Source organism: Neofelis nebulosa, chromosome X, assembly GCF_028018385.1.
Source record: "Neofelis nebulosa isolate mNeoNeb1 chromosome X, mNeoNeb1.pri, whole genome shotgun sequence".
NCBI classification, from domain to species: Eukaryota; Metazoa; Chordata; class Mammalia; order Carnivora; family Felidae; genus Neofelis; species Neofelis nebulosa.
The window spans coordinates 31,660,780-31,675,761 of NC_080800.1; the positions used below are offsets into that span (position 1 = coordinate 31,660,780).

The 14,982-nt window shown below is 37.7% G+C and overlaps 1 protein-coding gene across 1 annotated transcript in view; it reads left to right on the forward strand.

The window, feature by feature from the left end:
* CFAP47 (cilia and flagella associated protein 47) overlaps positions 1 to 14,982 on the forward strand; it is a 540,470-nt gene that overhangs the window by 33,864 nt on the left and 491,624 nt on the right. The window contains exons 9-13 of the mRNA XM_058712583.1: positions 6,249 to 6,438; positions 7,396 to 7,609; positions 13,014 to 13,166; positions 13,782 to 13,968; positions 14,065 to 14,161. Of these exons, the coding sequence (XP_058568566.1) occupies positions 6,249 to 6,438; positions 7,396 to 7,609; positions 13,014 to 13,166; positions 13,782 to 13,968; positions 14,065 to 14,161 (841 nt within the window). The remainder of the gene's footprint in view (positions 1 to 6,248; positions 6,439 to 7,395; positions 7,610 to 13,013; positions 13,167 to 13,781; positions 13,969 to 14,064; positions 14,162 to 14,982) is intronic.

The window sequence follows — 14,982 nt, forward strand, 5'->3', positions numbered from 1 at the left end:
TGAAAAATATTTGCATGTCCATTGCTGGCTTTGACAATGGAAGGGAAAGGTGATGAGCCAGGGAATGTGATGGCCTCTATCTAGAAGGTAGGAAAAGATAAAGAAATAGATTTTCCACTAGAGCCTTCAGAAATGAACACTGTCCTGCTGAAATCTTAGTTTTGGCCCATGGAGATTTGTGTTAGACTTCTGACCTGTAGAAGTAGAAGATAAGTTGAGCAGTTTTAGCCCACAGAGTTGTTTGAAATTTGTTATTGTAACAATAGGAAACTAACACAATACTCTTTATCCATTTTTAATTGGAATATTTATCCTTTTGTTGTTGAATTGCAAAAGTTCTTTATGTATTCTGGATACAAGTCCTTTGTCAGATATGTAAATTGCAAATATTTTCTCCCTTTCTATAGGTTGTTTTCTCACTTTCCTTTTTTGTCCTTTGAAGTACAAAAGTTTTGAAGCTTGATTAAGTCCAATTTATCTTTGTTTTTCTTTTTGCCATTTGTGCTTTGAGTATCCTATCTTGGTAGTTATACAGTATCCGAGGTCATTAAGATTTGTTCCTGTGTTTTCCTCTAAGAAATTTAGCTTATGCATTTAAATGTGTTATCCATTTTGAGTTGTATATAGGTTTATTTAGGGGTCCAGATTTGTTCATTTACATATAGTTGTCCAGGTATCTCAGAATCAAGGTATTCTCTAACTTCCCCTGAGATTTCTTCGACCCATTGGTTACTTAGGGGTGTATTGTTTAACTTCTAGATATTTGTGAGTTTCCCATATTTCCTTCCCTTTATTTGTTCTTTTTAATAATTTATATACTTTATTGATAATTTATATTTTGTGAGATGTTTTCATGCCTTTTCTAAAATTTTTTTAATTGAGATATAATTGATACATAATCTTAGTTTCAGGTGTACAACGTAATGACATTTGTATATATTATAAAATGATCACCATAATAAGTCTATCATCCATCACCATATATTGTGACATAATTTTTTTTCTTGTGATAAGAACTCTTGAGATTTACTCTTGTAGCAACTTTCAAATATGTGATACAGTATTAACTATACTCACCATGCTGTACATTATATCATGATTTATTAATTTTTTTTGTTTTTTTTGTTTTTTTTCAATATATGAAGTTTATTGTCAAATTGGTTTCCATACAACACCCAGTGCTCATCCCAAAAGGTGCTCTCCTCAATACCCATCACCCACCCTCCCCTCCCTCCCACCCCCCCATCAACCCTCAGTTTGTTCTCAGTTTTTTCTCAGTTTTGAAGAGTCTCTTATGCTTTGGCTCTCTTCCACTCTAACCTCTTTTTTGTTTTTTTTCCTTTCCTTCCCCCATGGGTTTCTGTTAAGTTTCTCAGGATCCACATAAGAGTGAAACCATATGGTATCTGTCTATCTGTATGGCTTATTTCACTTAGCATAACACTCTCCAGTTCCATCCATGTTGCTACAAAGGGCCATATTTCATTCTTTCTCATTGCCACGTAGTACTCCATTGTGTATATAAACCACAATTTCTTTATCCATTCATCAGTTGATGGACATTTAGGCTCTTTCCATAATTTGGCTATTGTTGAGAGTGCTGCTATAAACATTGGGGTACAAGTGCCCCTATGCATCTCTTGTAGGGCTGGTTTAGTGGTGACGAATTCCTTCAGTTTTTGTTTGTTTGGGAAGACCTTTATGTCTCCTTCTATTCTAAATGACAGACTTGCTGGATAAAGGATTCTCGGCTGCATATTTTTTCTGTTCTTCACATTGAAGATTTCCTGCCATTCCTTTGTGGCCTGCCAAGTTTCAGTAGAGAGATTGGTCACGAGTCTTATCGGTCTCCCTTTATATGCTAGAGCACATTTATCCCTAGCTGCTTTCAGAATTTTCTCTTTATCTTTGTATTTTGCCAGTTTCACTATGATATGTCGTGCAGAAGATCAATTCAAGTTATGTCTGAAGGGAGTTCTCTGTGCCTCTTGGATTTCAATGCCTTTTTCCTTCCCCAGATCAGGGAAGTTCTCAGCTATGATTTCTTCAAGTACCCCTTCAGCACCTTTCCCTCTCTCTTCCTCCTCTGGAATACCAATTATCCATAGATTATTTCTCTTTAGTGCATCACTTAGTTCTCTAATTTTCCCCTCATACTCCTGGATTTTTTTATCTCTCTTTTTCTCAGCTTCTTCTTTTTCCATAATTTTATCTTCTAGTTCACCTATTCTCTCCTTTGCCTCTTCAATCTGAGCCGTAGTTGTCTCCATTTTGCAGCTCATTGATAGCATATTTTAGCTCCTCCTGGCTGTTCCTTAGTCCCTTGATCTCTGTAGCAAGAGATTCTCTGCTGTCCTTTATACTGTTTTCAAGCCCCGCGATTAATTTTATGACTATTATTCTAAATTCACTTTCTGTTATATTGTTTAAATCCTTTTTGATCAGTTCGTTAGCTGTTGTTATTTCCTGAACGTTTTTCTTAGGGGAATTCTTCCATTTCATCATTTTGGATAGTCCCTGGAGTGGTGTGGAACTGCAGGGCACTTCCCCTGTGCTGTCTTGAGTAACTTGTGTTGGTGGGTGGGGCCACAGTCAGACCTGATGTCTGCCCCCAGCCCACCGCTGGGGCCACAGTCAGACTGGTGTGTGCCTTCTCTTCCCCTCTCCTAGGGGCGGGATTCACTGTGGGGTGGCGTGGCCCGTCTGGGCTACTTGCACATTGCCAGGCTTGTGGTGCTGGGGATCTGGCATATGTGCCGGGGTGGATCTGCAAGGTGTACAGGGGTGGGAGGGGCAGGCTCAGCTCGCTTTTGTTTGGGAGATCGGCTTCGAGAGGGGCCCTGCAGCACCGGGAGGGAGTCAGACCCACGGGAGGGATGGATCAGCAAAAGCACAGAGTTGAGTGTTTGCGCGGAGGGAGCAAGTTCCCTGGCAGGAACTGGTTCCCTTTTGGATTTTGGCTGGGGGATGGGCAAGGGAGATGGCGGTGGCAAGCGCCTTTGTTCCCCGCCAAGCTGAGCTCTGTCGTCCGGGGCTCAACAACTCTCCCTCCCTTTGTCCTCCAGCCTTCCCACTTTCTGAGCAGAGCTGTTAACTTATGACCTCCCAGATGTCAAGTCCCGCTTGCTGTCGGAACACATTCTGTCCGGCCCCTCCGCTTTTGCAAGCCACATTCGGGGGCTCTGCTTGGCCGGCGAGCCGCCCCTCTGCCCCGGCTCCCTCCTGCCAGTCCTTGGAGTGCGCACCGCCTCTCCGCTCTTCCTACCCACTTCTGTGGGCCTCTCGTCTGTGCTTGGCTCTGGAGACTCCGTTCTGCTAGTCTTCTGGCGGTTTTCTGGGTTATTCAGGCAGGTGTAGGTGGAATCTAAGTGATCAGCAGGACGCGCGGTGAGCCCAGCGTCCTCCTACGCCGCCATCTTCCCAGGATCCCCCGATTTATTAATTTTATAACTGGAAATTTGTACCCTTTAACCCCCTTCATCCATTTTACCCATCCTCCTCCCCTTGCCCTTGCAACCACCAGTCTGTACTGTGTATGTGTGAGTTTGGTTTTTTGTTTGTTTTTTTGTGTTTAGATTCCACATGTGAGTGAGTTCATATGGTATTTGTTTTTCTGTGTCTGACTTATTTCACTTAGCATAATGCCCTCAAAGTACATCTATGTTGTCAAAAATAGCAAGATTTTGTTCTTATTTTATTGGCAAATAATATTCTGTTGTATACGTATACTGTATTTTCTTTATCTCTTCATCCTTTGGTGGACGGTCAGGTTGTTTCAATGTCTTGGCTCTTGTAACTAATGCTGCAATGAGTTAGTGTTTTGAGTGTTTTGAATTAGTGTTTTTATTTTCTTTGGATGAATACCCAGAAGTGGAAATGCTGGGTTGTATGCTAGTTCTATTTTTGATTGATTGAAGAACTCCATGCTGTTTTCCATAGTAGTTGCATCATTTTACATTCCTACCAACAGTACAGGAGGGTTCCCTTTTCTCTACATCCTTGCCAACACTTGTTATTTCTATTTCTTGTCTTTTTGATAATACCCATTCTCAGGTGTGACATGGTACTTCATTGTGGTTTTGATTTGCAATTCCCTGATGATTAGTGATGTTGAGTGATGGTGATTAATGAGTGATATTTTCTCCCATCCCCTAGGTTGCCTTTTCATTTTGTGGATGGTTTCCTTTGCTGTGCAGAAGGCTTTGTTTGATGTAGTCCCGCTTGTTCCTTTAATTCTTTAGACATATTTTCCATTAGTTGTTTGAGCATATCTATAATAGTCAACTTACCCTCTTTGGTAAGTTTAACATTTGAGTTTCGTCAAGGCATTTTCTATTGATTGGAGTTTTTCTGTGTATTGGCTATACTTTCCTATTTCTTTTCATGCCCTGTAATTTTTTGTTGAAAACTGGGCATTTTAAATGATAGTATTTGGCAACTCTGGAAATCAGATACCCCCAAGATTTATTGTCATTGCTATTTGTTTCTGTTGTTCTTTGTCTTTAGTGCTTTTTTTTAGACTGAGTATGTAAAGGTTGTTTTCTTGGTTATGTGCAGCCAATCAAGGATCTTCTCAGTTAATTTTGGGGTCAGTGAATGATTGGGCAGAGCTTCTCTTAAATTCCCTGAATCAGTAAGTCTCACAGCCTTTGCTAAGAGCTTTTGTGTAAGTGTATTGGGTGGGGCAAATCTTCACTGTTCTGTCAGGTAGTTTACAACTCTTTTTGGCCTTTAATTCCTTCTTGTACAGCATCTCAAAGTGAGGCAAAAGTGAGAAATTGGAGCTTTCTCAAATCTTTTCTGGGCATGTAAACCGTCATCTAGATTCCCAGGAATGTGTCAGAGCTTTTCAAATGCCTTCTGAATGTTTTCTGTTTTTGTTTTTTGTTTCTCTTTTCCTTTCTTTTTCCTTTTTTGTTTTGTTTTGCCTCTTATTTTCCTCTTATTAGCTGTGATTAACAATTGCTGCTGATTTTGTAAAAAAAAATTTTAATGTTTGCTTATTTTTGAGAGAGAGAGAGAGAGAGAGAGAGAGAGAGTGCGTGCATGAGTGGGAGAGGGTCAGAGAGAAAGAGGGAGACACAGAATCCGAAGCAGGCTTCAGGCTCTGAGCTGTCAGCACAGAGCCCATGTGGGGCTCAAACTCATGAACCATGAGATCAGGACCTGCGCCAAAGTCAGATGCTTAATTGCTTAACCGACTGAGCCATCCAAGTGCCCTGCTGCTGATTTTTTGATGGGCCGGGAGGAGAAGGGGGTTCAGTGGAGAGAATTGTTCACAAAGAATGAGCCCTGAACCAGGTCAATGAAAATTATACCCTTATAATAGGCTTTTTGGCTAGCTTCTAGACTGGACATAGAGGGACAATTCTCTGGTGGTGGGGCTTTTGGAGAGCTCCAAATCTGTTCTTTTCCCTCCTGTCTGCTCAGCTAATGGTTTTCACAGCTGCCATAGTTGCAAGGCTATTTTCAAAGACAGCACAAAACTGGGAATAAGAGCATCGGATCACAGTGTCTAAAAATGCCATGAAGCCTGTTATGCTTTCAGAAATTCAGCTATTTTTTTCTTAAATAAATACTTCTGGGATTTTTTATAAGCTTTTAGGTAATTTTTAAATTTGGGTAAAGTTGATTTTGACAATTATTCCAGTGGTCTCTTCCTGTTTGTAGAGGAGGGGGTATTTGGAGATCCTTAATTTGCTATCCTTCAAGCGCTTCAATACTATCATTCTTAATATTTTCTCAAAGAATTTTCCAATAATATATATCTTAAATGTTTGTCAATGCCGTATATCAAATTTCTAAGCCACTTTCATGTCATGGTGATGAACTAGCTCTCCGTAAAAATTTATAAAGTTTTTTATTTGCTTTTTATTTTTTCCAACAGTATAATATTATTTTTTAGAATCCATTTGGACTGATATAACAAAATGCCATAGATTGTATGGTTTATAAACAACAGAAATTTATTTCTCAACCTTCTGGAGGCTAGAAGTCCTAGATCAGGGCACTAGCACAGTTGGGTGAGGATCCTCTTCCTGGTTGTAGACTTCTTGTTGTATTCTTACATGGTAGAAGGGTCTAGGGAGCTTTGTGGGGCTTCTTTTATAAGAGCACTATGACCTAATCCCTTCTCAAAGGCCCTAATCTCCTAATGCCATCACACTGAGTATTAGGCTTAAATGTAGGAGTTTTGGGGGTTCACAGACATTTAGTCTATAGCAATTGACTACTTTTTCTTTTTTTAGAATGTGATATGTTCATTCATTCCACATCAAGTAGGAGTCTTTAAAGTGAAGCAATTGATAGAGATTATTGGCTCAGTGGCAGATGAAAATTTTCAGTCTACATCTCTGAAACCTTTTCATCAAATATATTTATATTTCAAGAGTGTCTGCAAACCTTCCACCAAGAAAGTTGTGATGAAAGTTAATCCTGGTAAGCTATTATTGACCCTTACCTTTTTTGTTAAATAAAGGTTATATGGATTATCTTAATACACTTACTGCTTAGCTATGTATATCACATGTAATCTAATCTTGTGGTTCTTACCTTTGAATGCATCAAAATCACCTGGAAGACTGGTTAAAATAGGTACCACTGTCCTACATCCCAGAAATGATTGTTAAATAGGTCTTTGTTAGAACCCCAAAATTTGCATTTCTAACATGTCCCCAACATTTGCTCATGTTGCCATTTTGAGGATTACAATTGTAATAGTACTGGTTTAGTGATCTATAAAATTTACATATTTTAATGTTTTTCATGTTCTATGTTTTCTTTTGAGTCTGTAATATAATATAAACTAATTTTGACCACTCCTTGGATTTTTGCATTGCTGCTGTTTCATGTAATCCTCAATTATCTTTTATACTTTGAGCCATATGAAATTACTGATATTCAGCTCTCTGTAATCTATGAAAACTTGTGTCATATGGGCTAACCCATTCCTTCAAGTTACTATGTTTTATTTTTTATGCATGCATTATATTTCAGAATTGTTTTGTGTAGGTTCATTTGTTAAATGGTTATTTGTAGGGGCGCTTGGGTGGCCCACTAGGTTAAGTGTCTGGCTTCAGCTCAGGTCATGATCTCAGAGTTCGTGAGTTGAAGCCCTGCATGGAGCTCTGTGCTGATGACACAGAGCCTGCAGCCTGCTTTGGATTCTCTGTCTCCCTCTCTCTGACCCTGCTCACGCACTCTCTCTCTCTCTCAAAAAAAAAAATAAACATTAAAAAACTTTTTAATGAATTATTTGAATTTCTTTGAATGTGTTTCTTTGTTTAGGGACTTCATTTTAAGGGAATCAATGGTATAGTCTATTAATACATGGAAATTATTCGGACAGCTGAAATTAAAAAAAAAAATTTAACTTAATATCCAATTCTATAAAAGGTATATCCCCTTTGGTCAGTAATCCAACGGGAAAGTTTGTGGTCAGAGACTTGCCAAAATACAAGGACTGTGCACCTGTTGCAATGCTTCAATCAACCATGACACACCTTCACAATCATCACCTAAGTAAAGAGTCACCGAAGGATGCACTGATAGCTTTTCCCAATGATCGAGCTGCAAGTATCAGGTCTGGAGACCAGCATAAACATTTCAGGTAACATGCTATATTAAAAACCTGAAATTTTGAAAGGCACAATTACCAACGTGATATGTAGGTCTTAGCAGATCCTGCTGTAACAAACTAATGATGACAATAATAATAATAGTAATAAAATTTTATTTTCTTTGTCCTTTTTTTTTTACATTGGAGGAGATGGTTATTGAATGCTACTGTATTTGCTTCGTCTAACTTCTTGTCACCTCTACTGTGTGCTTGACAGGAAGTGAATGGTTTGCCAGATGATTATTAAAATATGCTGTGGACAAGTATAGAATAATAGAAATAATCACTTTAAAAAATGTATCAAGCTCTTATAGTAGTCCTATTCATTAAGTATGGTTGACAGCTTCAATTTCTCTAAGATAAAAGTAAACATCATAATCGTCATCATCATCCTCTTTGTTCCCCTCAAAGTCACATTTCCCATAACCTTCCCCAAATTGAACTAAAACCTCAATAATGAGGATCAAAAGTGATGTTAAACCTTAATTTAAATCCATTCAAACTGTTGTAGACTCTAAGTCTAAAGTACTTTCTTGACCAGCAAGAGAGCAGACACAGGATTAAAAGCAAGAGATGGCTAATATCCGGGAAAAGACAAGAGCCCTGAATAAGGGTTCTTGCTCTGTATTCATTAAGATTAGAAGGCTTACAGACATCATGGGCGTGCACAAAGAGACAATAAATTTGTGAACATTAACTCATGGGCATGAGGGAAAGGGGATTTTGAAGATATACGGTGTTAGGGGCTTGGGTCAGTATAAACCAAAATCCTGATGCTGGGCAGATGGGCAGATGGTTGTTAACAGCAGACAGGAGACTCTGTCTGTTTATCTTAGCTAGCCTAGGGGATAAGACAGAGCATATAACCTCAGGGTTAACAAGGCACCTTTTTTTCTGCTAATCAACTCCTCTTTGGGTCACTCCAATGGCAGCAGTCTATAGCCCTATTTACCTGTTTACCTAATTTGTCCTTCCTTCCTGTGAAAGCAGCTTTCTGCTATAGTACTAAATTGGGGGGCACTTTCACCCTGAATACCTAATCTTGCTTATCTCATATACGTTTGTATTGGGGCCCTTGCCCCCCCCCATTTTGGGGGACTTTGCCCCCCCTGCTTTATTCTGGGGGCCTTAGCCCCCCTTCTCTATCGTTATTCACCTAATCTTGTTTACCCAAACTTGGGTGTGAGCATCCTATGGCTTTGCAATTGTTTATGCCTTGTTAACCCATTGGTGCAAGCCCAGGGAATTTCTAAGCTTACCCCCCACACCAAACCTCAAAGAAATTACTGCTTTCCAAGTGCTTAGAAGAAACCCAGGCATCCTGGTTTTTACACCTGTAAGATTGAAATGAGTTTCTTTTCTGCCTGCTTGTATGCTACTATAGACTATCTAAACTTGATAATATCCTTGGGTTTTCTCTGCTTGTCTCTTTACCTTTGGTAAGTCATTAAGCTTACTTAATTTTACAGCCATTTTCTTGCAATATTATTTGATTTTAGGCCATAATTGTTTTATTATCCACAATTGGAAGATTCTGGGTTTTTATATAGCCTGTCTTATTATTTCATTTTACAGATTTTATCCATACCAGCCTTTCTCTCGCTCTTTTTTGTTTGACAGATACCCTGAAACATAGGAGTGTAAAAATCGCTCAGACTCCATTTTAAGTAATTATGTAGTATAATAAAGGAAAACTCATCCCTCCCTCTGACTCATTGCACTCCATCCCATACAGAAGTATTTGTTGGAAACACTTTTTTTTAATGTATTCTTTTCAGTCCTTTCCTATGCTTACACAAATATATTTGTATAGACATGTTAATGTAATATTAATATTTTGTTTCTAAATCAGTCTTAATCATTTGTTCTAAAAATGCCAGATATTTTTTTGAAGAAGACTAAGCATTTCCTATTTATATCATGGCCAAAATTATTTTTCTCAGTTTACTCTTTTCCATACTAATAGAAATGCAAAATTTAGTTATTTTCTGGTTAGCAATTAGTAATTTTAAGTAATGAAATTTAATGATGTATTAAATTATTGGTAACAGGGGCACCTGGTGGCTCATTTTGTTAAGTGCCTGACTTTTGATTTTGGCTCTGGTTCTCACAGTTTGTGGGATCAAGCCCCTCCTCGAGCTCTCTGCTGGCAATGTGGACACTGCTTGGGATTCATTCTCTCTCTCTCTCTCTCTCTCTCTCTCTCTCTCTCTCTCTCTTCCTCCCCTGCTTGTGCTCATGCTGTCTCTCAAAATACATACACATTAAAAAAAATAAATTATTGGTAACTGTAATGGTTATTTTATTTCTTACTGCATTTCTTTAATGATTTTTGACAAGAAAATAAAAAAAAAGAATCCAGGAACTTTTGTCTAACTTCTGTTTACTATAGTATGTCCTGTGCTTAGAAGAGTGTCAGGCATTATAGTAGGCACTAGTAAATATTTTTTAATAAATGAGGAACAGTGTTTTATTTGCATAATAATTTTTGTCCCCTCTATTTTGCACTTAAAAAATATCACCTACTAAAAGCTAAAGAGGTATTTCATGAAGTTTATTCTTTTTTTTAAAAGTTTTTAATTTCAGTTAGTTAACATGTAGTGTTATGTTAGTTTTAGGTATACAGGATAGTGATTAGCAATTCCATACCTCACCAGGTGCTATTCACAACCTGTGCACTCCTTAATCCCCATCACATATTTAACTCATCCCTCTACCCATCTCCCCTCTGATAACCATCAGATTGTTGTCTAAGAGTCTTTTTGGTTTTTTATTTTGTTTGTTTTTGAGAGAGAGTGTGTGAGCGTGAGTGGGGAGGGGGCAGAGGGAGAGGGAGAGAGAATCTTAAGCACCCAACATGGAACTTGATACAGGGCTCAGTCTCATGACCACAAGATCGTGACCTGAGATGAAATCGAGAGTCAGATGCTTAACCAACTGAGCCACGCAGGTGCTGCAAGTGTTTCTTTCTTGATTTGTCTCACTCTGTTTTTTCCCCTTTGCTTGTTTCATTTCTTAAATTCTATATATGAGTGAAATCATACTGTATTTGTCTTTCTCTGATTTATGTTGCTTAGCATTATACTCTGTAGCTCCATCCATGTTGTTGCAAATGGTAAGATTTCATTCTTTCTTTTTTTATCACTGAATAATATTCTGCCGTATATGTATACCATATCTACTTTATCCATTCATCATTTGATGGGCCCTTGGGCTGCTTCCATATCTTTACTATATAGTAAATAATGTTGCAATAAACATAGGGGTCCATGTACCTTTCTGAATTAGTGCTTTTGTTTTCTTTGGGTAAATACCCAGAAGTGGAATTACTGGGTTTTATGGTATTTCTATTTTTAATTTTTTCAGAAACTTCCATGCTGTTTTCCACAGTGGCTGTACTAATTTACATTCAAACCAACAATGTAGGAGGGTTACCTTTTTTCTACGACCTCATCAACACGTGTTATCCCTTGTCTTTTTAATACTAGCCATCCTGACTTGTGTAAGGTGATATCTCATTGTGGTTTTGTTTTTTATTTCCGTGATGATTAGTGGAGTTGAGCACATTTTCATGAGTCTGTTGGCCATCTATATGTCTTCTTTGGAAAAATGTGTATTCCTGTCCTCTGTTCATTTTTAAATTGGATTATTGGATTACTTGTTTTGTTTGTTTCCTTTTTTTGTTTTTGTTTTTGTTTTGGTGTTGACTTGTATGAGTTCTTTATATATTTTGGATATTAACCATTCATTGCATATATTGTTTGCAAATATCTTCTCTCTTTCAGTATGTTGCTGTTACATTTTGTTGATGGTTTCCTTCATTGTGCAAAAGCTTTTTAGTTTGGTATAGTCAAATAGTTAATTTTGCTTTTGTTTCCCTTGCTTGAGGAGATACATCCTGAAAAATATTGCTAAGGCTAATATCAAGGAGATTACTGCCTATGTTTTCTTTTAGGAGTTTTAGGCTTCAAGTCTCACATTTATGTCTTTAATCCATTTTGAGTTTATTTTTGTGTATGGTGTAAGAAAGTGGTCCATTTTCATTTTTTTGCTTGTAGCTGTCCAGTTTTCCCAGCACCATTTATTGAAGAGGCTGTCTTTTCCTCATTGTATGTTCTTGCCTCCTTTGTAGAAGATTAAGTGACTATATTAAGTATGGACTTATCTTTGGCCTCTCTGTTTTTCCCATTGATCTATGTATCTTTTTTTGTGCCAGGACCATACTGTCTTGGTGGCTACAGTTTTGTAGTGTATCTTGATATCTGGAATTGTGATGACTCCAGCTTTGTTCTTCTCAAGATTGCTTTGGTTCTCGGGAGTATTTTCAACAACTATCTTTGAATAGCAAAGCGTTTATTTCCCTCTCGTTGTCTAACTCTCTTAAAGACTCTCATTCAGTTAAAGTTATCTTACTGTAACCATAGAGGACTTGTTGAAAACATGGAGAAATGTTAAATTTCATTGCGCTCTATGACTAATAAGTTCATACTTGAGTTAATTATTGAGGGTGAGAATCTTAATAATTAATACAATTTGATGAGAATTCAGGCAGCCCAGGGCCAGAAGATGTGAATAATTGTAATTTTTGTATTTATGGAAAATATATGGTGGGTGAAAGGAAGAACATGAATTTAGATGAGTGAACATGAGACATAAAGTAGTTGTGATTAATTTATGAATTGGTTTCTATGGTTCATTGATGGTTATTACATAAGCTCTGAGATTTTATTTTTATTTTTTAAAAAAATGTTTTATGTTTATTTATTCTTGAGAGAGAGAGAGAGAGAGAGAGCGTGAGCAAGGGAGGGACAGAGGGAGAGGGAGACACAGAATCTGAAGCAGGCTCCGGGCTCTGAGCCATCAGCACAGAGCTGAATGTGGGGCTCAAACTCACGAACCGTGAGATCATGACCTGAGCCGAAGCCAGATGCTTAACTGACTGAGCCACCCAGGCGTCCCCAAGCTCTGAGATTTTTTAAAAAATGTGTCTAATAAAAGGATTTATTATTACATATATTTTTTTCTAATTTTGATCATAATCATGTAAAAGTAATTAACTCTTAGGAAACACTAGTCAAATTCAGATCTAGTCCCATGTGTAAATCTAAAAGTCTTCAAATTGCCTGTTTGACTAATTCCTCAAGAGTGGTTTTAAGGTAGACACCATTGTATCCTAGTGACCTTTTGGAGTGTTTTTCTAATTGGTTGGGAAGAAAGTTAGATATTATTCTATTTCTTTGTGTAATAATATCTTGCTATATAAGAGGATATGAGGGAAAGGAGTAGAATCTGCCCTATTCACCATTTTGTGCTTAGCCCCTGGCATAGGAGACGATAAATGCTGATAGATTAAGTGCAAATATATAAATATTAACATAACTTGTTCATCTTGTAGGACGATTTTCACAAAGATTCCAAGATATAACTATGTGGATCCTGATTTTGCGTACACTAAATTGGAAAGAATTGGAAAGCAAGAACATGAAAACTATTATGAAAGATATATTAAACATTTAAGAAATGTGCGCATGCAGAAACAGGCAGAGAGGTAAAGTTTACTTCAAACAGTATGGAACAGATTGGGGCGCCTGAAGAGACAGAATTTTTTTCTTTACTCCTTAGTTTCTTTTCAGTGATTTAAGTGACCTTTACATATATGAAAATAGCAAAACATTGAACTACTTTTTCTGCAGTTATTTCCTTCCTTACTTTTGGTTTGGGAATGTTTTAGGTTGGGTTTCCCCAGAAATAAGGAGAAACAAGATAAGGAAAGCAAAATAGGACAGGTAAAAGAACTGAGGGATGATGTGTTTCAAATAAGGCTTACACTCAGCCTGATGCCTAAGGTCTCTTGAAGCAGAAATTATACCATATAGTTGTTCCTACGTTGAACCAAAGGGCCTCGTCTTTTGTGCTCCATTTCAGCCATTTCTTGTGAGCTGTCTTAGGGTGTGGTGTGGTGGGGTGGGCGCGATTTCCTTGGTGAGGTGTTTAAGAATGGGGTCTTGTCAGCAAAGGGCAATTTTATGCAGATTAGCGCATCATTCTACTTAAGTGGTTCTGAGTGGGGCAGCAGAAGCATGCAATATGGGAAATGTCTGGATTTGCTATTGTATTTTCTAAAACACTTGGCCTCAATTAGTTATTATTATGATTTCAATAGGGAATGTATGGATTCATATAACAATACAGACATAGGATTACAGCCAGCATCAGGTCTAAAGTCACCTTCGCTTTCAGAAACGGAAATAGAAGAGGAATCATCTGCAGCACAGCGTCGGATCAGACGTAACCAGTTGCTAAATACTAGGAATATAGCATCCAAGGAGACAAAGGCTCTGAAAACAAAGGCATGTGTGATATTTTAATTTCATGAAGCCATGAGAATTCCTAAAATATCTTTTGTTAATATTGAAAATTAATTTTGGAGTAATGGTTTTCCACAGGTTCTCAAAGGACTTAAATCAGACCCATCCACACCCCATGAAAAACATGACTGCAGCTTAATTTTGACACCAAAGCAAATTCATCAAGTAATTGTTGGTAAGAATCTGTAAAAACCTGCTAATCCTTTGTTTTTTAACAGGCTTAATGACATATAATTTATATTCCATAAAATTGACCTGTTTTAAGTATGCAAGTCAATGAATCTTAGTAAATTTATGGGATTATGCAACCATCACCATAATTCAATTTTAGAATGCTGCCATCACCCTCAGGACCATATGTACTTACTCCCAATTTGCAGCCATAGCTCCAGGCAACCATTAATCAATTTTCTCTCACTATAGATTTGCCTATTCTGAACATTTCATATAAAAGGAATCATAACAATATGTATTCTCTCTTATATGGCTGCTTTTACTTAGCATACTACTTTTCAGTTTCATCCAATAGGTATAAGTAGGTATAAATGTTCCTTTTTATATCTTTAAAAAAATTTTAACATTTATTTATTTATTTGCAAGAGACACAGAGTGTGAGCCAGGGAGGGGCAGAGACAGAGGGAGACACAGAATTCAAAGCAGGCTTCAGGCTCTGAGCTGTCAGCACAGAGCTGGATGCAGGCCTCAAACCCACCAACCGTGGAATCATGACCTGAACTGAAGTCTGAGGCTTAACTGAGCCACCCAGGGGCGCCTCCTTTTTATATGTAAATAGCATTTCATTTTACGGGAGTACCACATTTTGTTTATCCATTTACCAGTTGATGGACACACGTTGTTTCTGGTCTGAGGCTGTTGTGAATAATGTTGCTATAAATGTTCACATATAATTCTTTGAGTGAATGTATGTTTTCATTTCTTGTGGTTAGATTCCTAGGAGTGGAATTGCTGAGTTGTATGGTAAATTTATGTCAATCA